This window comes from Lagopus muta, chromosome 15 (genome assembly GCF_023343835.1).
Source record: "Lagopus muta isolate bLagMut1 chromosome 15, bLagMut1 primary, whole genome shotgun sequence".
Lineage (NCBI taxonomy): Eukaryota > Metazoa > Chordata > Aves > Galliformes > Phasianidae > Lagopus > Lagopus muta.
Window position 1 is genome coordinate 14181005 of NC_064447.1, and position 25849 is coordinate 14206853.

A 25849-nucleotide genomic window follows, 5' to 3' on the forward strand; every position below is an offset into this window, starting at 1 on the left:
CCAGATAAATACTCAGGGTTAGAGGCCAATTTCACATGCACTGCTCTGCTCATCCAGTCACACTACAGTCATAGCACAGGCAAGAACAAACTGCTGAACAGTTGGGAATCATGACAGTAGCACTGATAACCAACGAAGACAAGTGCATTCAGGCCTGTCTAATTCACAGGAATTCAGGACTGGCTAATTCACAATCCCTCCTGGCAGTGCAAGCTCTGAAAATTCCTTGTAATTTATGATAACTCTATACATAGCATAAGCTCTGGCCATGACCATCACCTCTGTCTTTTTAAGAAAAAAAATGGGGGCAGAGGTTTTAAAGAGATGATTCTTACATGCAGCTAAGCACCGTAAAGGAGGAATGAAGGTAGCAGCTAACTAGGTATTTTTGCTGAGGCTATGATCATCGTCCCCACATTGCTGTTGATAATGCTGGTACAGTTTGGGCCCCCAGGATCCCCCCAACCCTTCTGCAGCTGGACAGTGTCCATTGGACATATTGAGTATAATGGAGGTCAACGATTTAATGTAATTCTTGGCCAGTGTGAGAGTCTCTATTTTGGAAAGTTTATTCTCAGCTCTCACATGAGGGATGACCTCCCGCAGGGCCTGGAATGCATTGTTGAGCTTGTGCATTCTCTGCCTCTCCCGCTCATTGCTTTCCAGTCTCCTCAGATGTCTGTCCTTACTGCTCCAAGGATGCTTGGCTCTGGCTGCAGCAATCTTGCTGCTCTCCTTGCTTCCCCCACTCTTCCTCTCTGTGTGCCGCAGGCATTTCACCAGTTCCTTTTTTCTCATTGCAGACTCCTCAGAAAAGGCTTCTTTATCAGCTGTATGCCTTTTCTTCTTCCCTTTGGCTTTGGCCTTCATGTTTCAGTAGATGTTCACCAGAACATTAAGTATTAGTGTGCTGCAAAAACAAGATACCAATATCTTTAACTGTTGGACAGTTTAACTGGGAACAACTGTTCTGATGCTTTTTTTTTTTTAAAACAAACTTATCTGATGGTAAGTTTATTTCTTCAGTGAGGTCTACTGGCTGCCAATCTAGAGATGGTTGCTTCAAAACCATGGATGTTACCAGTCAAGATGCCTTATGCAGATGAACTAAGGAGAAAATCCTTCTAACAGAGTACAGGTAATAAAGCAGCCATCTATCACCTCAGACTCTTGCAAAATACATTGGGGCATCAGACAGAACTTGCAAGCTGTTACTCAAAGCAGTTTCTCCAGCTGCTTTTTGTGGCAGTAGTGGAAAAATGTGTGTTTATAAGCAGTCCACTAGAGGGAAGCATGACCCAACTCACCTGGTAGCTCAAGCTGCTGTCCAGGAGCATGCTATCACCCAGGGCTTCTCTCCGTTCTGAGTCCCCACCGCACACACACAAGACAGCAGCCTCACAATCACTCTTCCTCAAACACCAACCATCAGTCACAATTTCCAAAAATAATTCCTTACATCTTCATCCATCCCATGCAGTCACACAAGGTATCCTCTTAACACATTTGTGCTGATCAATCTACGCAAGAGTGGTTTGAGGTTGGTGAGCCATTTAAAACAACTGGCCACAGGTGCACAGCTGCCCAGCACAGGACATCACCCTTAACTGCAGCAGGTGCTGAGAAGCTCCCAGCTGCACCACAGCAACCACACCACTTCCTCTCTTGGTTCTTTACAGCTGTATGTTCAGCTGCTGGGCACTGACAGTGGCTCAGTTCCCTGTCCATGTGGGTATCCTGGCCATCCCTAGGGTTCCTTACTAGCTAGGAGTCAAGCTTTACCAGAAAGGACAAGAATTCACAGAGCAGCTTGGGAAGGTAGCATCTAGGTGCCAAATGCCCACAGGACAGTTCCAAAAAACTTGTGGCAGCTTAGAAGGAGCAATAGGTTTACAAAAGTATCATGAGAAAGAAAATGGGACTAAAGCCAAGCACTGGGTTTTATTCAGGACTTCTAGTCTAGCTCTCTTAGCAGAAAAGTGCAACTGAAGGACATAAAAGTGAAAACAGGACAGAGGACACCGGTCAACTTCCACCCCTCCCCCCCCCCCCCAGCACAGTAAGTGCTGTTAGAGCAGATGAGCAGCTGCTCTCAAAAAGGAAAATAGCCTGCAAGAATCAGGGAAGGGGTTCATAGAAGCAGCCAGAAAATAAAACTGGGAGGACAGCCCAGGAGGAAGGAAGCTTCAGCAAGGTGAGGGAGGAAGCAATGAAGTCCTACAAACTGCAGGTGAGGGTGAGCAGATAGGATGAGGTGCGATTAAGAGGGCACTCAGCTGGCTAAGCTTTGCTTTCAGACTGCAGTACACTGCAGTAACTCCCTGAGAAAGTGCCGTGTGGAGCCACAGCCAGAGAGATGGCATGGGAGCAGAGGAAGAAGAGGAGACAGAAGAGCTCAGGGGCAGAAGAGTAGGGTATTCAAGAGCAAACAGAGGAGAACCACCACCAAATATCAGCAAGTCTGCACCCATCCCTCAGGGCTGGCATTACTTTTCTGTGACTTACCACTGTCATCAGCTGTGGAGAAGGACCTAGAGCCCAAAGGGGGACATGGCAGAGACCCGCAAGAAGCCAGGAGTAGCAGCAGCATCCATGGCAGCATCCATGGCAGCAGCCAGGGCACTGCCTGCCCTCAGGGCTGGGCCAGGGTCCACCAACAGAGATGCCTGGGAACGAGGAGCTTGTGAGGGATGCAGGACCCTCACATGAAGCACAGCCCACAGGACACGCTGTTGGAAGTCTGCCCAGCAGGCGCTGCGACAATTGAGGAGGCAGCAGCAGCCCCACTGCCCTCCTCGTCACAGCTGGCTGCCTGCGACACGTGGCATTAGCGGTGTGGGCGGCCCCGGGGCCACAGCCCTGCAGCTGCCAGCAGTGTGCAACCTCAGCCCTGCCAGCACTCCAATGCTACGTGCTGGGTTTGGGCAGCACATGAAGGAGCACTGCCACAGTCTGCTTCTTCCCACGGAGGGAAAGTGGTGGGCAGGCAGCAGGGAACACAAGGCTGCCCGTTTGGGCTGGTCACGGGGCTTACGGGGCCAACAGCGCTACAGCAACATGGGCAGCATATAGAGGCACTGCTGCAGGCTGATGAGTGCATAAACAACTTGTCTCTGCAGGAGGAATGACTGCCAGACTTACTTCAGCAGGTGGGATGTCCTCAGGCGGAGAAGGAAAAGCCCATCCTAGTTCTGTGTCCTGCCATGGGCTGTGCAGGTTACCGCACCGCCTGTGCCACAAAGGCACTAAGAGCACTTCCATCCCCTGCAAGGAGGCTGCTGCTGGTAAAGATGCAGGAGCTCAGATTTTTTCAGTAAGTACATAAGACAGATGTTAGTGCCATGGGAGCTTCCACACCTGCTATCAATAATGACCGCTGTCTTGGTCAAATTTTAGCCCACTAGTTATATTTTAGCTAACGAAGTCAAGTCATCTTGGTGACAATTTCTTGTTCCCAGGACTCACACCAGCTGTTAGGTGGATGCAGGGGCTTGCACACCAGCTTCCAGTAACTACTTCACATTGCTGTGTGTCAGCATGATCTCAACAGGCGAGGAAGAGAAACAGTTCTTTTCTCCTCAGGCAGGGCCAGGCTGAGAGTCTGAATCTCATGTGAAAGAAACTACTAAAACATGTAAGTACTGCATTTACCTGGGGATCTTAAGTCAATTCAGCACATGCATTTAGATTGAAGCACAACTTCTACAAATCAGTCCAAAACATTGTGAGAGAACAGCACCATTCACTTGTTTTCTGAAAGATACCTGTGAGTTCTTCCTATACATATTCAATTCTAGGATTAAAAGAAATGAATATACACATGTATTTAATTACACTGTTTCTAACTTGAGCGCTGCTTCTCTACTGACAATACACACGTTACCTGAAGTTGAAGCAAGGGTGAAACAGAAATAATTAAGGGTGGTATTATTTAATGTAGACTCATCTCCTGGATCTGTGGCTTTGAAGTTTTGGTACAATTCTCAGCCTCTGGATGCTAACACTGACAGTAGCCAGCTATGCTATACTGTGGACCAGAACCATTACTGGCATCTGTTTAAGAACGAACAAACAGACAAGGAGATTATAAATATATAACTATTTTATTTTTAATATTAAATATTTTTAAATTACAAGCAATTTATTGAATCACACTATGCATGATAATCAATATACAGTAGAAATTACAATTTAAAAATGTACACAATTTAAAGACATTTTGACCTGAAATTCATTAACTATGATATATTGCCATAAACCTCATACCTGTATTAAATTACAATAGGAAAACCTCATACCTATGGTTTTGTTACATAGTTTCTCATTTACAAATAGAATTAAACATATATACACACACATCAGTACCATTTGTCATTTAAGTTACACCTACAACTGTGCAAGTTCGAACAATTTCATAAACAAAACTAACTGTAAGTCATATTCAAGTTTCTGAAAAACAGGCTGCTGGTTTTACAAATACTTATTCTCAGTAAGTTTCTATGATGTTCGACTCCCCTCTACGCTTTTTCCAGTCTTGTACCGAAGCCATTAACACAAGGATATTTCTGTATGACTTAAAGCTGAAGTAATTTTGTACACTCCGTTCTTAGTTAAGGCTATTTCTTATAAGGCTAATAAATTTTGATCCCACCAACTCACCACCTTTCATCAACCCCAACAAAAATAGCCATTCACCAACACCTGACAACGCCGACACGCAGCGCTTCATCAAGTCCTTCACCAACCAGCCTCCTGGCGGAGGAAGCTTTGCGTGCAACATAAAAATCTGCTAAAAATACTGATAAAAAGAATGAGGCTTAAATGGCTTTCATTAGTGCATCAACAAGGATATGAAACATGCTGAACTCGACCCTTCCCACGAGCATGGCACTGCCACGAGCGGTTAGACGTGCCACGTCCCTGCAGACAGGGATCTGGGAGAGGACAGGCCTTTCCATTAAGACTAAACATACTTCCCACGTTGTTGGCTTCTTACTACAGATACTCATTTTTATTTTTGTAAATAAACTTCCTTAAGTGGGAAAAACATCAGGTTTCATAAATAACTTCAGCAGCCAAATTGAGACAATGTCTTTGGATAAAAGTATCGTACTAGGGAGGGAATTAAAATTTCAGCAGTCTGAAAAGAGATACATCTACTTCCGAAACCGAAACCATGCTCAAGTAGCTAGTGCAAGAATTTCATACAGTTTTAAGAATGATTCGTAACACAGCACCTCATTAAGCACAATTTGTGGAATTACCGGTTCATCTTCGCTGTGCCACTGAGTGCTAGGTGGATACATTGCAGTATTGCTAATAGTTGATCAGATGTTTACTGTAATTTTATTTGTCCAAAAAAGACCCTTAGGATTATTGCCATCTAGCCTTCTGGATTACTGAAATAAACCCACGGCTTAACTGAGGTGAGTCAACTTCACATGTTTCTCTCCTCTTTGTATAGCTGAAAAGGACATTGCTTAATATCATACATATCCCAGCCCATTTGGAAAAAGTGCTCCTTTGGCAATTTGCTAGCAATTCGTCCATTTGCACTAAGGGGTGAATTTTCAATCCCTACGTAAGATTTTCTTTGAACTCTGGTGAAGAACAGACATTGTATTTCCCTCAAACCAAGGGAATTCCTGCTGGAAGGCTGCACATGTGAGAAACAGCTGAGTTTCCAGAATTTTAAGGACCAAAGCGCACAACCAAATTTTAACATTGTGGAATACAAGCTTGTACTTCACTTTGGACCATACTCTAAGTCAAGCCATTCAAAATTAAGGCTGAACTCCAGGTCTGACACAGTCGTTTTTCACCTCCCAGGGCAGATAAAACCACACACCATCTGCAGACCGCTTACAGAGCTTCATACTTAGTTCTGAATTTTCACACTTTAGAGTGTGAGAATTATTGAACCTCGATGTGATACCTTAATCTAGTTGTATCGAGGAGTTTAATATTGAAATTGTGGAATTTCTAAGCAATAATATGTGCACGAAGTCAATTATCTGTCTCTTAACATATCCCAAGCAGCTCACAGCTTCCTTAAGCCCTTCGCACTGAAGCACAATTCTTACCAGCTCTGAACCTGAGTGCCTCATAAAAAAAGTTCTCACCAACACATTGGCAATTTTAATAACTTGACAGAACTAAGTCGCTCCCTTTTGGTTGGTGTGGAAGCCAGTGGGGCCAAGGGCTGGACAGTGCTGGAAAGAAGCAATTAACATATTCCTTTTCATTGAAAAAAACCAAAATGCATACAGAAGTATAAGACACCAACTTCACAGATCTGTAAATATCCAGTCCTCCTGCACTTCAGAGGACAAATGCTTTCAGGTGACTGGATCTGAACACAGAGCACTACCAGCACCATTATACTGAAGCCCTGCCCAAAAAAAGCCATTAAAATACAATGTAATTTAAAGCCAGGTAAACTGTTCCTGTCAGTGTTTCCTACAGATCTGCAGCTGCATAAGGCATTCCAAGAGGCCAGGGATTTGTTTCTCAAATTTACTCACTTTGCAATAGTAATTAAGGGTTTTTTTTTTTTCCCAAGCAATTTAAAGAATTTAACTAAATGCACAGGAAAGCATGAGGGTTCAAGAACCACGCTGTATTCCTTTCCCTACAGGCAGCTTCAGAGTAAACTTTACTATACAACATCTTTGGGTATGCATTTCAAGATGTACCACGGAGCTCTGCAGATATGTGACAGTAAGTCTGGCCTCACAAAGGGTGTAGAACTGGCTATTAACGATTAGTGTAATTCTTAATTGTCGGAACATCACTGAGAGGTAGATCTACCACAGGCCTCTGAATGGTAGCCCCAGTCTGCAGTCAGCAGAAGAGAGCTTCAAAATTCACAGAATGTACAACTGAAGGGCCAAACATGCCTGAAATCCAGTCTGTTTAAATCAGTCTTTTTTAGAAGATTCATAATTCCCAGTTTTGTACAGTCAATTTTGTTTCTTCTCTCTCCAAGGCAGAAAGTTGTAGTGCCAACTGGAAGGCCCTTAAGTGTGACACAGTCAGATGGAATTACAGTTCAAGCAGTCAGTAGGATCGTATTCAGGAATCGAGACATTATCTTTCATCTACAAATTCCAGAGTATATCATATACACTATTCCAGTTTCCTATAAAACATGAACACTAACAATCTCTAATCATCATTTAGAAATGGTACTGAATATAAGATTTCAGCAAATCTAACACTCGGAAGTTATGTACGTTTTACAAGTACCGTGCATAGCAAAGGCTACAAAAAGGACAAATCAAACTGGGTAACTGGGCCAATTCAACTTGTCTTATATTCCTCGAAAGATTTAACATTTTGATTCTGTACATCACCAGGAAATAGAGGAAGAATAATCCATAGTGCAATTGTAATAAGCAAAGTAACACGTAGTGATATCTTTTAAATAAATATGGCTCACTACTGATCAACTATCATTCATACAGTTCCAGCGACACAGCCACCTGTTGCACAGGACAGTTATGCACAATTCTACAACAGGTGTATGTTCAAACATAATGAACTACATGGAAAAATATAAAAAGAATATTATACAATCTCATACATAAACCAGACTGTAGTGTAATTGCTTAACTTGTCTCTTAAGTTATCTGAAAAATACTTCAAGTACTTGAAAACAGCGGCAGAATCATCTTTCAGTAATGAAAAGCAAAATTGCACTGATTTAAAAATACATTACAAAGTTAAATACACATTCAAATTAATGTCCTGATTTAACATTGCTTTCAGTGTTTACTTTCATTTCTTAGGGCTTCTTGATTACCTGTGTCTCTCCAGGAGATCCAGAGTTCACACAAACAAGTTTCAGACACAGTCTGTGCGTCCTGCGTATGAAGTCCCAGAAAGTTTTTAACTATTTAATCTTTTTCTCCATCTTCACTGCTTCCTGTTGGCAGAGGGAAGTTGCAGTGAGATCCCAGCACAACCACTGCTGCTCTGCGAGACCTTTCCCACACCCTGCCATTCTGCTATCGCACACTCCTCTGTACTGGCTTATCTTTCCCTGAAGCTTTCAACTGCTGTAAACGCTGAGCTCACAGATGCACGTGCACCTGCTGAAATCACACCGCTCAGTGTCACTTCTCAGGGCAGTGCAGGATTTCCAGAATCTCTGATCTCAGTAAGTTACTGAGCAGCCAACATTATCTAACCAGTAAGCATGAAACAAGAACAATACAGAACTATGTAACTGATCACATTTTTACACTGATCATCAGAAACACTCAGCAATCATTAGTATTTTTATAATGCAATATTTTATCTAGATTAATAATACGCTGAACTGATTCAAGTTTGCCCTTTTTTCCCCCCTCTAAGTTGTCAAAAATGCATTCAAGCTTTAAAAAGCTTTTTGTCACATACAAGAAAGCTTCTGTTAATAGATTAGGTACTGGAACAGGCTGCCCAGAGAGGCTGTGGATGCCCCATCCTTGGAGGTGTTCAAGGCCAGGCTGGATGGGGCCCTGGGCAGCCTGGTTTAGCATTAAACGTGGAGGTTGGTGGCCCTGCATGCAGCAGGGGGGTTGGAGATTCATGAACCTTGAGGTCCCTTCCAACCCTGGCCATACTGTGATTCTGTGATCCTGCTACTACTCAACAAACTGAACTGATTTGTTTAGCTTCCTGAACTATTCTACTCAGCTTTAGAAAAGACACTGCAATTCTTGAGAGAACATCAGAAATGCAGTTTCTAGAAAGCAATACATCAAAACTGTGAAACAGGCTTGGACAACTGTAGACAAATTCCTCATCCTGTGCAATGACAATAAAACAACCCATGACAAGGCAATAATGGGAATTATTAATTGTATTTATTAATTGGTAGCTTCAAAATAATAATTTTAACTAAATCACTTACCTCCTTGCTCTATATCTGAATCTGTAAGATGCGTAAGGGAAAAGCTTGCCATGTTTGCAGGAGAAATAGAGAATCTGGAGTAAGGGGATGAATGTGACCAGTTCTGTTCGAGAGTCCGGGCAGGAGGAGGCGGAGAGAAGTACTTGGACTGAAGAGGTGGTTTAGAGCTAATAAGGCTATTAGCTGCCTTTGATATAAAGGATGGCTCTGGGGAGGAGAAGTCATCGTCCCATTCAAAACCACCACCTTGGTGTAAAAAACAAAGGAAACAAGAGAAAAAGAAGCAGTTTACAGTACTGCAAAAGTCACATGATCTTAAAAGCAAGTCCCTGGAAGACTGCATTAGGTCAAAACAAACCTACTGTGCCTTCTCAGACAAGACCAAGTCATAAGAAACAACACAGAATTACAGAGGATGCCAGTGAATTCTGGAAGCAAAATTCAAACTTGGGAGGCTTTTCTACATACCACACAAAAGCATAATACTGACTTCAGAACACCAACTCTATCATGTAAAACCATATAACACTATGCTCAGCAATAAAACAGAGGAGAGGAGTATGGCAAGTTAGTCATCTTTTGCCTAGGAACTGGCTAGGCACCTGTACACGAGAGCTGGTGAATGATTCTGCACCACTTTTCTTTCTTCTTCTACATCTCCTTGTTTATTAAACATATTTTTTTTCCTCTCAACTCACAGATTTCCTTGCTTTTCATCTTCCTCTCCTCCCATCCCACTGGGAGAGAGCAAGTGGCTGCGTGCCCACCTGCCTTCCCACACGTCGACCCACAGCATGCGTACACTCACAGGACAGAGCCTGGAGAGAATAAAGGTCACAAACAGAGCACACTGACAGTCATCAAGACTGCAGAGAGGAGTGCAGCACCTCCCCAGATGCAAAACTCAGCTTCAGAACCCTGAGGTTCAAATCTTGCACTCATACCTACATTCTGACAACATCCAGCTGCTAAAGCAAATTATTTGTACAAGCACTCTAACGAGGCCAAGAAGTGTTGATGTGCTGCAACATCCAGACCAAATGGATAAAAACAGCCTCTTGAGCCAACCCTGCTGGGGTTTAGTCAGGGGGGGAGGTCACAAAGACAACTTACCTGCAGTTTGATCTGGGAGGAGAGGGGAGGGGAGGGGGTCACAAGGACTTCTTATCTGCAGTTCTGCAGTTTGGTTGCCTCTTGAGACACATCAGCAGATAAGCACTATTAACTCCCAAGCTTTGGTAAACAGTAACATTACTGTCCAAGCCTAGCTGAAGTATTTGCTTCAGACGTGGAATTGAAGCCAGTACAGTACAGTGTACGCATCAAACTACGTATTTCAAGTGACAGCTCATTAAAACTATGCAAAGCACTCTTAACCTGTGCTGCACATAAACATTTTCAAGTACCTTCTTCGTCTGTTGAGCTTTCTGAATTTGTAAATCTGTTGAAGTAACTAAAACCCGAAGACGGAGCAGGAGTGCTGTGAGAGCCTTCGCCGTTCAAGTCTGCCACACGGTTTCCCAATTCCTTGGTTGGTGTTTCCTAACGCAAACAAAATAAGGTTTAACCCTTTTGTACACGCAATGTATCCATGCAGTTAGATGCCAGCTTTCCAAAATTTCTCATTTCCCTTTCAAATCTACCATTGAACAGAATGGCCTGCAAGCTCTTAGTTATAACCACGCAACAGAACTCTGAGTTCACTTCAAGCATATACACATACTTCCATTTTCTAAACAAGTTTTATCAACTCAATGCTAAAATGCATGCAGAAGTGACTATTTGAACATCATTTACAGTTAAAACATTTCATCTCCAATTGAACAGATATGGCTCCTTTATCAGCCACACACAGGCTGATATTGGTTTGGGTTTTTTTCCTGCTTTAAAGCAGCCTACAGTCCTGCCTCCCAGCATTTTTTGTTGGCTTGCTTGCTCATTTTTGCACTCCTTAGCTCTAATTCAGGATGAAGAGGCTAATGCTGCACAACTGGTACGTGAAGCAGCCAACATGTTAGAAATTGAAGGAAGGCTTCATAGTTCAACAACTGAGCAGTTTAATACATCTTATTTTTATCTTCCCCTTACAGTAGGATTATTACTCTACAGAACACAAAGAAATAAATACCACCTGTTTCCCACTGCAGATGACGACTCCTGGCAGTTACACACATCACCACCAGCATTTGCAAAGCCTGACAACTCGACTGTTCTTTTAGACTCACTGTACTGATGGAAACTGATACAACAGGATTGTATTTTAATGTTGTAGCAACTGCACAAGATTAAAAATTGATAGCGCAAATGGGAAACAAATCTAACCTCGGGCTGCACAAGCACATCAGTGTTATTTTATTGAATATGAACAACACTGTATTAATAAAAAGTAGTATTGTCATCTAACTACTTCCCTCACCTTTTGATTATAGCTTAAGGTAAATTGTTTTGTGCTAATTAAGGCAAGACCCAGTGTTTTTACCTGTATAATAAACACATTCAAACTTAAGTCCTCATACTCCATCAACAGGTAGTCCACTTCCATAAAGCCACAACATTCCAGGAAATAAAATTACTAACAAAATCTAGTCCATAATATGCTGTCTCACACACCCAATTTAAGCACAGTCTTACAAGCATCAGTGATACATGACTAAAACCAAGTTTAAATCTAGTGCATACAACCAGGGTTCAAAAAGCACTGGAAATTTAGGACTTGGTAAGCAACCCTGTGCAAAGCAAAACTGCATCTGCAGTCACTGCAGCCATTCTATTGCCAGCATAAAACTGCACCTCGGCAGGAAAAACTTTCTTTACACAAAGGAAGAAGAACCAACATCACAAACAAGATCCAAGAAAATCAACTTGTAATAGCGAGCCCACAAGTATCATTGATCTATTCTCCCACTTCATGTTTAAAACAACCTTTTACTTCTCATTACAAAACAGATACCTGATCAAACAGATAGACCGTGACATCATCAAAGAACGTTACAGCTTTCTTCTCGTTTTTCCAGTGCTCAGGTTGCCTTTCATGAAGAGGTTTGGGAAGTTTCAGTAAGCTTCTCAGATGTTTTCCATCATCCTTGTCAGTAAGGATCTCAGGAACTTGGTGAACAGTCTCATCCTCACTGTCAGAACTCAGGCTGTGCATGTGGAAAGTCCTCATGTCATCCTCAGAATCACTGTTTTCATCTTCCTCATCTGCATCATCACCGTCTTCTAAATCAAGCATGCCAGAAACATCAAGCTTGCCAAGGTATTTTCCTTCAATATCCGGCTCTTTCAGCTTTTGTCCTTCATTATGGTAGAAGGGCTTCTCACTATTACTGGAATCTAAAGAATTGTGTATGTTATGCACAGCCTTAAAGTCTCTGTGTGAAAGAAGTTCTGACGTGTTGGTGCCAACGCAAGAGACACTTTTACGGCAAGTCTCAGAGGGCTTTATTTCATCCCTCACATCATCTCCCACTGATATGTCCAGGGAATTCAGAGCTGCCTCAGTCCACTCCTCAGGACATCCCTGCACCCTTACACCCAGCTCTTGCATCTCTATCTTACGATTCAATTCAGGTTCTGTATTCTGAATACTGGTATCCTGGTAATCCCTTACATTGTGCTTTTGCGGTCTCTCTTCCAAACAGTGATCCTTCTCACTCTTATTCTCTCCTCTATTTGAAGAAGCACCACACGCAGTCTCCCTTGATACATTTACAGTCTCTTCTGCTTTTTTGTCTGGCTCGGAATCATTATCAGAGAAATAGGCAGAGTCTCTATATGAATTTTGATTTGATAATGGAGTTATTTCGAAGTTGCTGTTCACTGCATCTAAGCAAGGTGCTGCTTCTGAAACAATGATGACTGGATTAGAAGGCAGATCACTGACACTGCTGTCACTGCCCGCACACTGAGCGGTATCCCCATTGGAAGCATCCTCAACAATCACATGGGAAGTCCATTCCGGAGACTCCAGATTCTCTGTTTCATAGCCGCTGTCAGCAGGCTTATCAGGAGGCAAAAGTTTTTGAGGACTTTGAGCCTGTAAAGATTCCAAAACTTCAATTACATCTAAAGAATCCAAAGAATCAGGCGTCTCTAAGATTTGGTCGACAGTTTCCCTAGGAGATGGGCTGTCTTCCAAAAGACTGTCCTGACTTGCGCAGTCTGAAGCACCAACAGAAATTAAGGTCACCTCTTCTGGAACATCCTTACAGTTCTCAAAATCACTTGATGTTTCTTGTCTTCCTTCTAACAAATCTTCACCTTTTTTGAATATGGGAGACTTACACTGCAAGTTTCTTTCTGCACCTTCCTGATCCCATTTTTCCCTAGTAAGAGCTATTTCATCAGACTCGGAAAGCATTCCCTGTTTTGTTTGTGTATCACTCTGATATGCTTCAGCAGTGCTGCTATAAGATGAATTCTTTCCAACATTATTATTTTTTGCATTATTGGACAGCTGTTGAAAGAAAGTATCAGTGTTACAGAACAAGGCTTGGTTGACTTCCACATTTGGAAGTTTCCCCTCATCCTTCAAATAAGCAAGACTCGTATCTTTATCGTGCAACTTACGCACTGCAGGTGGACTGGAGGATGCCGCTGTGTCTCCGCTAGTGTGAGACCGAGAATTCGTATCTTTATCCACTGCTACTGGGTTCAAGTTTTCGTCTTTCACAGTTCCACAATTTTCACGTATTAAGGAAAAGACCTGCACATTTTCAGCCAATACAGGCGCAGGCTCTACAGAGCTCCTACTTGAGGTTTCTAATACACTTTGTAGAACAGCTTCTGTTTTTTGCCCGAAATCACTGCTGGTTTTATTAGACAGTACCCCTGTGAGTAAGTTTTTCTCTTGAAGAAACAAGAAGTTATCAGAAAGTTCTTCTAAAGTTACCAACTCAGACTGGCTAGAGATGTTTTCACATACAGAAACTGCTCTGTTTTCAGAAGCGTGACTAGAATGCTCTTTCTCACCAAAACCTGTGACATTTGTAATATCCGTGTTTGAGTTTGAAACGGTTGGTTTGAAGTCGTTAGGAAAATTATTTGTTTCAGCAAAACCAAGTATTTTTTTATTTGTTAATTCTTCTGATCTCTCAATGTCATTAAATATATTTTGGAAAGGACTTTCTGGACTACTGGTAGCAGGCAAAAATTCCTCTTTGGGATCTGTATTGTAGTGGAAGAAGTCCCCATCAGTGCTAGATTCTTCAACATCGAGATCCCTGAGAACCATGAAATGAGAACTTTTTTCTTGTACAGCTTCTTGATCCACTTCTGTAGTCAGTACAACTGATTGGTTATCGAAATTCATGCTGCAGCCACTACCTTTTTCCTCTAACTGGATATAGTAGTCGTTCCCAACTGAGAGTTTGTGTGCGTCAAACACAGGTAACACCCCAGGAACAGCTAGCGATGCTTCCTGACCACTTCCATCCTGTGCTCCTGGCCCTTGCTCTGAAAGGGACCTCTCAAAAACCTCCACTGGATAGAAAATACTCGTGTACGCCATTGCTTCATCAGGATTCACGTGACCACACTCATCAAAATGATCGTGTTTAGCTGCCTCCCAGATATATTCAAAGCTGAGACCCTGGCTTGTTTCAGTTACAGTAAGAACTTCCTCCATCTCATGGCCAAGTCTATCTCCCGTGAAGTGATCTAGGATCGGAAATGCAGAATTATTTGTTTCTCTATTTGAGGTGTTTGGCTTGAGAGCGTTCCACTGCTGTTCAAAATCAATCTCCGAGTCCCTTTGGCTCTGCATGCGAAGGTAAGTTAGAAGTCTGTGCACTTCTTCTGCTGTTGGTCTCTTCTCTGGAGGTAGCCAGCAGAATTGCAGAACTTCATACCTATGCAAACAAGAAACGTGTTTCAACAGTTTCCACGTGAAAAGCAATTTACAGTAATCAGATCATTAATGAACTAAAGAGCAAAACACATTACTGACAGGAATTTGAATCAACAGCAATTCCTCTCATTTTTCCCTGCTGTTTCTTTGTCAGTAACTTGCCATAATTTCAATACACTTCTAAGAGAAATGGCTAATACAAAACATCTCCACCAGCTTTAAAAATACGTTTAAAAAGTTGAAGTTTACCATCTATCAGAGTATGGCTGCTCCAGATGCGGCTTACAAAGTTTAACCTGCTTCTCCTTTATGACATGGGTTAAGACCTCTCTGTCGGAGAAGTCTGAGTAAGGCTGAGCAGCATTCTCAAACAGCTCCCATAACGTGACACCCAGGGACCTGGAAAAGAGCAGCAGAATGACAGTACGTGCCAACAACTATTTTTAAATTGCTGTAAGAAAACAAGTACTACATAAACAGTTCACAAAAACCACCAAACACCACTCTCCTATTGGCTCAACAGGAATGTCAGAATCCGTTAACTCATTTTAATTGCATTTGATGGAAAGCTAGAAGCTCTCTGAAAGCAGTGCCAAGGAAGGTATTGAAACACAGAAGCTGCAAATGACTGATCTGTGGAAGAAACTCTTGCATATTAAAAAAAGTAACCTTATGGTTAGTACAACAGTAGGAAAGAAAATGTTTAGTCAAAAATTGCAGTCACAAGTTCGATCACTAGAAAGCAGATCTGTGTCAGTCTTCTTTACACTACATTTTTGAAGCTGCAGAACTGGGAAGTGCTGTATTTGCTCAGTGCTACATGCTACATTAACCATATTTTCAGTGACTAAAGTTGATCCCAATTACCATAGAACTACTCAGTTCAGAAGAGGTCTCTGGAAGTAATCTAGTAGCAACTTGAACAAAGCAGTTCTGTATAAAAGGCATTAAAATTTGGAATGCTTAAGGCCCTGGCTGCTGGTAGTTCAGATTAAGAATACAATCCAAGGAACTTTGCTTGAGGAATGCAAGAAAAAGTACTAAGATCATTTCTACACATCTTTCTGTAAACCTAGGTTTACATTAAAAATAAAACAATTTATTATTAATATCCTTGAATACAAATGTTTTCAAGAACTGTCAGCCCAAGCCACAAATTCCATCCCTCAAATTTCCTTGGAATTGAAGGGGAACTCGATGACTTAAAAAAATTCCTCATCAAGACTTTCTCCAGTCCCTCTGTAGCTCTTTGGTAACAGAGGCAGCTAACTGCAGCCCTCCAACATGACACCACGAAACATTTCTACCAATTAAACTTAGTTGAGTTCTAGTGGGATCAACGTCAGTGCGATTTCAGATCACCTGCAGCTATTATATATTAATGCAAAACTTATTCACTACTTCCTTCCTTCACAAACTCTCAAATACATTTGTCAAACAGAGCAGCTTTTTATTGTTTTTTTTCTGCTTTCTTAATCTGGTTGTTCTCACAGCACGTTTCTAAGCTGCTTTCCAAAGCAAGATGAAGTTTCAGATTTGTAGAGATTATCCTACCGTACATTTGATAAAGCCAACAAGCAGTGTACTTGGTCAACACTCAATTTAACTTTAAACATCATTTATTTCTTCACATAATCTTCGAAAATCTATTCCAAAATCTAACACTAAAATCATTTTTAAATTTGCTACATACCATATGTTACTGTATTTATTTTGCTCTGCTGATAACAGTTTGTCTTGAAAACTCGTTACTAACTCAGGTGCGGTCCAGCGGAGAGGAACAAGTTTCTTCCCATCTGTCTCAATATAATCTTCCTATAGTATTGAAGGAAAAACAACTGAAAAAACATTGAATCTACTCCCAGAACCTGACAAACTTTTCCTTAGCCTGGTTTTATGTGATCACTGTGTGCAAAATGGGAACTGAAATAAATCCCATTTTACCCAAGTAGCAGAGAAAGTGCTACAGAAGAAGAAGCACTCACTGCACAATAAAACCCAACACCAACTTCTTGCTTAGGATCTGCTACTCAAAACTTTTCAATGCATGCTTTTCATTTTTCACATTCTCATTATTTTTAAGCATTTAAAACACTTTCTTTAAATGTCATTGCATTTTCTTTTCTTGAAATGTCAAAGTGAATTTTTGCATACCACCTGCCATTACCATTTTAGGACTACTGCACATTAACATACAAACACATACATTTAACCTTAACGAGCAGTTTCTATAAGCTCCACTTCTGGAAAAATCATCTATCCTGCTGCATGAGGCTTGCTACAGCTCTCTGCCAGCTATACTCTGAACATCCAATAACCAAAGAAAAATCTACTACCAAATCACAACCTTAAAACATTCTCGTTATGACCTCACGCTTCCAAACCCTTACAAAGAATTGGTAGGTGACCAGAGTAACTTACCTTGTACCTACTGAATCCTATACCATAATCTCCTACTTTGACATTTAAATCAGACGTAAGAAAGCAATTTCGTAAGGCCAAGTCGCTGCAAAAGCAAGCAAATAAATAGTGAGTCTTCAACCCAAAGAGAGACCAACAGGTTAAAAAAAGGAATGCTTTAGAGGAATCAGGCCAGAACTTGGAGTACCAGATGAAAAAAAACCATCCTCCAAAGGTAACCAGTTACACACAGGTACACGCTACAAGAGAAGCAGCAGGACGTACCCAGTAACCAGCCACGTGGGGAGATTCATTTAAAAACTGCAATTTTGAGCCAAACTAAATGTGATGATGGTTACTTTTACATACAAAGCCTAAAATATTAGAAAGCGACTTCAAATCAATAGTAGGTTACATTGGCATGATTAAACTACTGCAGGCTAAGACTAAATTATCAGTTTAAAAGCCTGACAGAATTCACACTGTCCTTTACAAATGAAGTCCAGGATGTCACCTGTGGTGGTGAAGGATCCTCCTAGAAGCCCAGACTATGTCACAAATACATGCAACCACTGCATTCTGCTTATTCTACAATGCAGATCACACAGGACTGTCACAGACTGGAACAATGTCAGCCCCATTCACCCCACCTGTCACTGCACGCCTACCAGTTTCACTGTCAGAAGCAAAGGTTACCAACAACTCACAGCAGGTTTAAATACCTACCAACTTACAATATGACACTAAGCAACTAGTGCCTATGTTACCTTCACAGCTAAATTCCTCTGAATAACAGTCATGCATTACATTTGAACAAGAACTATGTGTCTGACAAAGACCATCAGAAGTACTCGTGCATTTCACAGAAGCTCCTTTAATAACCAAATCCAAGTTCCTTTGGTAAAGGAAACAAAAGGCTCTTGAAAACACACTTGCAGTTTCTGCCACAACCCAGACCACAGCCACTCTCAGCCAGCAGTGCTGCTGGAACAACATGAAGCTGCCTCAGCCCACCATGCAAACTCAGAAATCAGTGCAAGTGTAATGGAAGTGCACCACAAGAACTCTACCACTGCTTCTGTGTGCATTAAAAGCAAAATTTCCCCAGTGCGTGCTCTGGAAACCACATGATCTCTTTACTTAAAGGAAGAAGGAATTATTTTTCCTTCTAGAATCACTGCGTTTCACAGGACAGAAGCCCTATGTAAGCTTGAAGCACACCCCAAAGCTCTTCAGTTTATTTCACACTACTTAAATAAATATCCTAAGAGAACAGAAATACATCTTCAGCTGCTTGAATTTACCACTAACAACAAAATCACTGATGCTGGAGCTTTACCACTTACTCTGACAGCATCAGGATAGTGCTGCTAGAAGTAAACATTTACAATGATACTTTTGCAGATCCACAGAATAATTCATCAACTTTAAGTGCATTTAACTGAAAATGCCTTGATAGAATGCAATACCTACAAAGCCACGCTGCTGCAGTACAAGAAACAGCCATCAGTCAGTGTAGTAGGCACAACTGGTACGACCTTCAAGTCATTTGCAGCGGTTAATTAAGACGTTTAACAATGCTCAATTTTGTTGCTGTTTTATGCCATCACTCTAAGAATGAAGTTTAATAGTTTCTCCTAAACAGCACAGTGTGCACTGACAAGCTCTAGCACAAGTCCTTGATTTGCTTATAGAGATGATGGAAGTTGTATTTCTGACCAAGAACCGACTGACCCAGCAACCACCACCACTAGGAAACAAAGCTGTGACACTAATGGTTCCAGGTAAGGCACATTTGGGGAGCAACTACTCCAATACTTGAGTCACTCCAAGTCTACAGGGGATGTGTTCCAGCTCCTTCATGTGTCTTTAACCATGAGCCCTGGCATAAGTCAGAGCAGTTAGTTTCACAAACAGATTTTTTTCAGACCTCTTACAACTATTGCGTTGTTCCCCAGTAACTGCACCATCTTTAACTACAAGTCAAGAAATTCTGGATTTCTCCCCCCAGTCACTGAAACGAATATTCTCTCTGCTTATGGTCTCTACCAATTCTGACTAGCTCATTTCTGAAGATCGAGAGGCTGCACGAACAGTGATTCACTGAGAGATACCCTGCTTCAGATTTTTTCATTTTATCTCAGCTTCTCTCTTACTACATCAAGAAAGCAGCGACTTTCATGTTTAGTATCAAAGCTAATATGCTACCAAAAGTTCTACTTTGCTGTAAGCCATCAAAGTACAGTCAGACTTATGAAAATTCTAATTACACCCTCCCTTCCCAACAAAAGTTATTTAACTTGTCTAAGAATTAATCAAACCACTGTGTTTTCTGCACTGGCTTTGCAGAAAGCTGTGCTGTACGGGCTGCAGAGCCCAAAGGCAGGTGGGGCTGTACAACCACACCAACCAGCACCGCCTTCATGACTTACAGCACACAAACACGGACAAAACACAGTCTTGAGCACATGCTTGTTTCAGTGAAAATATCCATATGAATTCTGAAGCACATCCTAAGTAATTTGTTTGGAAAACATACCTATGCACAAAATTATGTTTATGCATTACAGCAAGTCCAGCAGCAATCTCACATGCCATTCTCTGTAGCAGCATGATTTGTGAATCTCCTCTAATGTGGTCCTGCTCATTGCAGATATAAGTTTTCAGGTCACCCTGTAAAAGACATTGAAAATACTGATCAGTGCTGTGCATTGAGTGAATCTCAAAAGTATTTAATGAAAAGCCACCTAACAACAAAGCTTTATCAGTCAACAAGGATAGCACTAGATACAAACACATCTGTGCTTAATAAAGAATCTCAAGTTTCCCATCACCACCAGGATACTTAGGGAAGTTATCCAAGGCAGATGGTACATCCTTTTAAGGGTTTTTAAATCACATCATTTAGTAATTAACAGCTAGATTACCACAAAAAACCATAACTGTCAAACAGTAATACCTTCCAGTACAAATATGAGGAGCTTCTATTTTTTAAACAGGCTAAGTCAAAATTGCAAGTGCTCCCATTCAGCAAAGCTGACTGGAATACACAGGGGGATGGGAGGGAGAGGCAACAGTTTCCGCCATTGCTGGCTCATCAAAACTGCAGGGATAAAAGAGCACAGTAATACAGCCCACTCCCATCAAGCAAATGGCTTCAGAAGGCATTTTTGTTTTAGAAGAAAATGAATTGTATGGAAGCTGCACAATACATTCCATCAACTTATTTCATTGGTGTAACATTGAGATTGGGCTCTAACTGCACGAGTCACTTGTGCCTCAGCTTGGACTTGGAGGGAGAGTGAAAGGAGGTCTTGAGGGTGTATAGACAAGGCAGCAGTCTATGCACTGCCTAAAATGTGCTTCTTTACAGAAGAGCAAAAATCACTACGCTTAAGTATTTAAACACATGTAAGCACACATCTGCCTTTCCACCTTGCTGGAGCAGAGCTCTGGACTCCCAGATGAGCAGAGTCCATAACAGATCCCCTATCCCACAGCACAACACACCCAATGTCAGCCCTAGGTGGCAGCACGCTGCTGAGGAAAGGCAAACTATCAGTTGGGAAACTGTCCTCACTATTAGAACAGCAACTGCCTGCTTACAGGTTGTCCCAGTTGGATTAAGCTCCTGGGATGCCTCTAGGTGCACAAATGAATTACTTTTTAATTTTTAAATGCATTAGTAGCAGCAGTGCTGCGTGGCATCCCCTCGTTAGTAAATAATTCATGTAGACACACATTCTTATAGGAAATACAACTTGCAATCCAGCATCTCAAATCATATCTGTTGTTTTCCCCATCCTATTTAGAGCAACATTCAAGGGTAAAATACAGAATTGCTTTTTGGTATTGGTTTAAGATAATACTTATGCCAAACTTGGGGGATACTGATGAATACCTTCAAGTGCTGGACTGCCACCCAGATGGAGCTGCACAGGCTGGAAGAAGGGCTCCTGTACCTCCTGGTCTGCAATGCTGCTTCGAGCAGGAAGCTGAACTGGAGAGCTCCTGATGTTCCCTTCCAGCCTGAATTATCCTTCACCTCCCTGCCTACCAGCAGACAGCAGCAATGCAACAACAATATTCATATTATATGAGCCACAAAACAGCCCTTCATTGGACAGAGGTTTTTAATGCAGTAAACTTCAAAGTTTACACATTTGAGTAAATACTGCTATGCAAAATTCCCTGCTCAGATACCTAAATCACACTTCAGGAAGGCTCCACTTGTTCCACCACTGCCTCCTCTCTTTTCTCTTGGGAATCAAAGAAGAACTAGATTATACTTTTCCTTCCAACCCCTCTCAGTTCTAGCCAGGATCAGTTCAGCCTTCTCTGTAAAGCAGCCCACAACATATTGAGACTTATTCCTACCACCGCCCAACCACTGGAAGCCAGGGACATCATTTATCTGCAATATTCTTCTGTGGCTTTCCAGGCTGTGCTGGAAAGCTGTCCACAAGGCTGTCCACAAGGACACCCAAACAGCTGATGTGACTCTTCAAACCAGCAGGTACTGACAGGAAGAGTTTGAGAAGTGTAAAGAAGTTGCCAAACTGTGCCCACACAACACTCCCTACCAGCTGGAAAGCTACCTGCCAAGCCACACAACACCACATAATTAAGAGAATGAAAATATTACTTCTGCCTCTCTACTCCTCCAACATTGCTCCATTGCATACGTACCTGTAATGACTGCTGTTAAAATATTTGAAAGTGGTGTACACTATACATCCTTTACATCCTTAGAAAGTTGTTACAGTACATGTAAGTTTAAGCAATATTAAGCAGTTCTCAGAACAAGAAGTCTTTGGACCCAACAGACATGATTTCTGATGCTGCCACAATCTATCAACCCTCCATTTTTCTCTAGTGATTATTAAGCAGATTGTTGAACTCTGGGTAAGTTTTCGTTGCAAACAATGCTTTCAAGTGGCAGTAATCAGAAAGGCCAAACAAAAGAAAGAAAACTACTGCAGGCAGGCACCTCCCAGTAACAGCACCCCTGAAGCAAGCTACTGGCATTCTGGGCAAAAGCTGCATGCTGCTGATCTCATCTGCCCGGGGAATTGTAAAATATTTCTTCAAGAACCATTAGACAGGCAAATCAGCCCCAGCATATACGTGCTACCTCCACATTTGAATAACTTTCCCTTACTCATAAATTATGTCCACTCATTAGAGGAGTTGCTGTGCTGACAGAATGCTGGCCATGCATGACCAAGTAATATATGAAAGTTAATAAGCCAGCTACCACTATTTTTAACCCGGCTCCTTTCTACAGCCTTTGATAGCTGGCTAGTAAGACAGCACTAACACACTAAGCAACCTAATGCAGGACCTTTGAAGAACTTGTTATTTCTTCTGATAATTGTCAATTAACAAAGTTAAACAACTGTAATACAGATGAAGAAAAATTAAGACTGAAGCCTTCCAATCATGTATGCACAACTGCCTGCTTGCTTCTTGCTCAGCTCTTTAAAACAAGGGATGCAGAGCAGATGGACTACAGCACAGAACATGCTAAAAGCTAGCAAATGTAGCTACTGTGTATACAACCAGGCTGTCCTGAGGAACAGAAATACCTTGAGGAGCTTTTATGGCCAAGAAAACAAGTAACAGAGCTGAAGCGCATTCAGTGCTGCTACCATAGCAGTCAGCTCTATCTGTACTGCAGCTTCCAGTGCTTCTGATCATCCTTCTGGTGTCAAGGACCTGGGAGCTGCTATACTCAACAGGGCTACCTGAGCAGCAGAGCCAACATCAAGAGGCCCCATAAAGGCTACAGATCCATACAGGAGAAGTTGCAAAAAGGAGAGATTCTATGATATCCAGTGATTTTGAAGGAGCATGAAGAAATCGCCCTATAGACACAGTTCTGAACAGCAGACACTTCTCATTACTCAGCATACCAACTTGCAAAGAAAAATCTGCATGCCTGGAAGAACCTCAAAGAGCTTGACATCTGAAGAGAGCTTCCTATACAATCCAGCCGACATATTCACTACCTTTATACTAAGCCATCTCAATCATATCAAGTACCATAGATCAAAGCAGTTTTTTTGTGGTTGTGTAAGTACATACAGCACCAGTAACACCAGGTGAAGAGCTTTAGCACAGCACTATACTGCAACCAGAAGAACAGCACATCCTCCATCCTTATTCTTTGAACAGCGCGCAGCCAGCAGACGCTGGAACCTTCAGCCAACCTCAACAGCCTCCTTTCTTACAGCCTTCCAACTGAACAGCTTCATACTGGCCCATTTTGGAAGCACCTCCATACTCACTGGACTGCCCAATTTCAGGGAAAAAAAAAGCTACAGAAAAACCTCTCACCTCTGGTAAGATCACTCACTAGAGCCCTGAAAAATCCAAGTAACTGCCATCCCAATCACAATAATAAAAGCAGCTTTTAGAGTATAGCCCACTGAAAATAAAAATGAATTATCATCAAACAACTGTCTACAAAGGCAAACTACCTATCTTTTAATTCCAAACTGTGCTGTCTGCCTTCCTGCACATCCCTCCCTCCATCACCTCTCATCCCCCAGCACTTCAGTACTGCTCCGTCCCACAGAGGCCCAAACACCACTACAGAAGTCAGTGATAGAGATAACTGAGCTAACACTGCACTCAACAAAATCTTTGCATACAGCTGTTTTAAGTGAGCTCCACCTGGCCTGCCCAGCCCTGTGTATTTGTGCACACAGTGAATAAAGCACCACCATCTCCAGCAGATACTCAGTTCTGCTAAGTATGAACACTTCAGGTGAGCCAGGCTTTCAGTATGGAAGTCACATACAACACACTACAACACAGAATACTCCAAAAAACAAGTTTTGGTTCTCTCTGAATAGAGTAAGCAAGACATCAATTCTCCATTTCACTGACATCCAGCTACACATAAATGTACAGAGCTGCCGTTCTGGCTGTCAGGCTTACTGCCCCCAGTTAAAGTGAAAACCTATTTTATCTCCTTAAGTCAAATCCTTTCCAGATTACTCTGCAGGATCATGACAATTTTTGGCACTAATCATCAGGCAAACCAAGATTTTTTTTAAATATATACTTAAAGTATGGCAATCTTCACAAGTGACTCCAAATTCAAAATCAGATTAAATCATGTAAATATTTAAAATCATGGCAGTAGTTAAATCTGGTTAAATATTTAGATGTGTGTCTACTAACAAGCCTTATATTCTTTTTAAAAGTCCTTTTAAAAGAAACTACAGCTCGAGTGCCAACTTAAAATCAGTACAAAGTATTCCATTCCTGCACACTGAAAAAAACAAACACTGTCTGCTTCACCTTCAGCACACACTTTGGAGACCAAAACCTAACAATTCACCCTGATCAACCATTCCAATTCTTTCTCCCATAAGAAAAAAAAAAAGATTTTATTAGCATTTCTGTCTCATTGGTTCACCCAGCCCATAAAATACCATTATTTAAGGCCACAGATTCATTTTTTACAAGAAAACTCAAAGTTTGTGCCCCCACTGATTTAAAATGCCTGAGGCATGCAGTGCAACTAGAGCCCTGTTTGTATGCCTCAACTTACAGAGAAGCTCTGTAGTGGCAAAGCAGGTGAAGGACCACGCTGAATTTTATAAATACAAGCTCTTTTCTTCTCAAGGACTCAGAAACACACATAGTCACCTCTGAGACCATTTCTGCCTTAACATTTTTCAACTTGGCGTTCAATATTTAGACGACAAACGCTAACAGCAGCTACTGAGCCTATTTTCAGACAGCCACCTGCAGCTCCGAGGGGTTTGTCTGTTTTGTTTTTAATACTGTGCTGCGCTACAATAAAGCCATTCAGGTTCCACTGCCACGTCCAAATTTTAGTTTGTGAGGTGAACAACAGGCACAGCCCCCAGGTCCCACTCACACTGCATCCCCTTCATCACAAAGCTCGTGCAAATCCCAGCACGCGCCCAGGAATGCTGTGACTGAGCAGGATGTTTGTGCAGTCACCCCTCCCATCTCCAGTGGCCTTTGCAGCAGCAAGAGCAGCACAGAAAGCAATGAGCCCACCCTCACTGTGCTCTTAGCTCTTCTAAGGTGTCCAGGAAGCACTGCGAGGTAGATGCCAACGTTGGGAAGGAAGGGAAAGAAAAGGACAAGAAAGTAGGAATGCAAGTTAAAAGAACATAGTAGCAGAAAGGATCAGTAAGAGCTCAGGATGACACTGAAAACTCCAACTACTGGAGTACAGTCGTTACAGATTCTGGAAATCAACACAACATCCAATTTTAGCTGCATGGCACAAGTAAAATTTGGGCACTCTGGAGGGGGAAAAGGCAGGAGGAAGGAAATCCTTCCAGTTTCTTCAATTAATATTTGCTTAGGAGTCATATTTATGGCATGTTAAAGTTTCACAGACAGCAAACAAAATTTAGTACATAAGCTTAGGACGTGACTGAGCATGTGTGTGACATTGGACTGCAATAGGAAGTGTTGTTCTACGACCTCCTTTCACCTCCAGGCTCCCTGTTACATGACACAGGTAGGCACAAGAGACTAATAAACTTGTCAGCAAAGAAAAGATAGATCAGCTAGTTTCTTCCTAAGAACATTCCGCAAGAACCCATGATTTCTACGATAAATAAAAAGAAATTTTAAAAACTGCACTTCTGCCATTTGCCCCTGAAGCAAAAAAGTGTTTTCTGAAATTCTGGTTATTTGAAAAAAAT

General features: G+C 41.8%; 2 protein-coding genes across 7 annotated transcripts in view; both read right to left on the bottom strand.

The window, feature by feature from the left end:
- Window positions 1-378: 378 nt before the first annotated feature.
- Window positions 379-4001, bottom strand: BHLHA15 (basic helix-loop-helix family member a15). 4 transcript variants are annotated; one of them, XM_048961902.1, is made up of 2 exons: window positions 3884-4001; window positions 379-910 (listed from the first exon to the last, which is right to left on the bottom strand). In XM_048961902.1, exon 2 carries the CDS (start codon window positions 868-870, stop codon window positions 379-381), a length of 492 nt encoding a protein of 163 aa, XP_048817859.1. In that variant the 5' UTR covers window positions 871-910; window positions 3884-4001. The 4 variants fall into 4 exon arrangements, with proteins under 4 accessions (XP_048817859.1, XP_048817857.1, XP_048817858.1 ...); XM_048961900.1 differs by lacking the exon at window positions 3884-4001 and adding an exon at window positions 2506-3861; XM_048961901.1 differs by lacking the exon at window positions 3884-4001 and adding an exon at window positions 1460-2014.
- LMTK2 (lemur tyrosine kinase 2) overlaps window positions 3953-25849 on the bottom strand; it is a 60903-nt gene continuing 39006 nt past the window's right edge. For 2 of the 3 annotated variants that reach the window (XM_048961882.1, XM_048961881.1), the window contains exons 7-14: window positions 19687-19820; window positions 17169-17253; window positions 16441-16562; window positions 14997-15146; window positions 11850-14748; window positions 10306-10441; window positions 8900-9145; window positions 4085-7927 (exon numbers count right to left, since the gene is read on the bottom strand). In XM_048961882.1, coding sequence (XP_048817839.1) covers window positions 7899-7927; window positions 8900-9145; window positions 10306-10441; window positions 11850-14748; window positions 14997-15146; window positions 16441-16562; window positions 17169-17253; window positions 19687-19820 — 3801 coding nt within the window. In that variant the 3' untranslated portion in view covers window positions 4085-7898. Of the gene's footprint in view, window positions 4054-4084; window positions 7928-8899; window positions 9146-10305; window positions 10442-11849; window positions 14749-14996; window positions 15147-16440; window positions 16563-17168; window positions 17254-19686; window positions 19821-25849 lie in introns of those variants that run through there. The other variant, XR_007380049.1, reaches the window with a different exon arrangement.

Coding starts and splice junctions, on each gene's coding strand:
- BHLHA15 (XM_048961902.1), bottom strand. CDS start 870: ATGAAGGCCAAAGCCAAAGGGAAGAAGAAAAGGCATACAGCTGATAAA.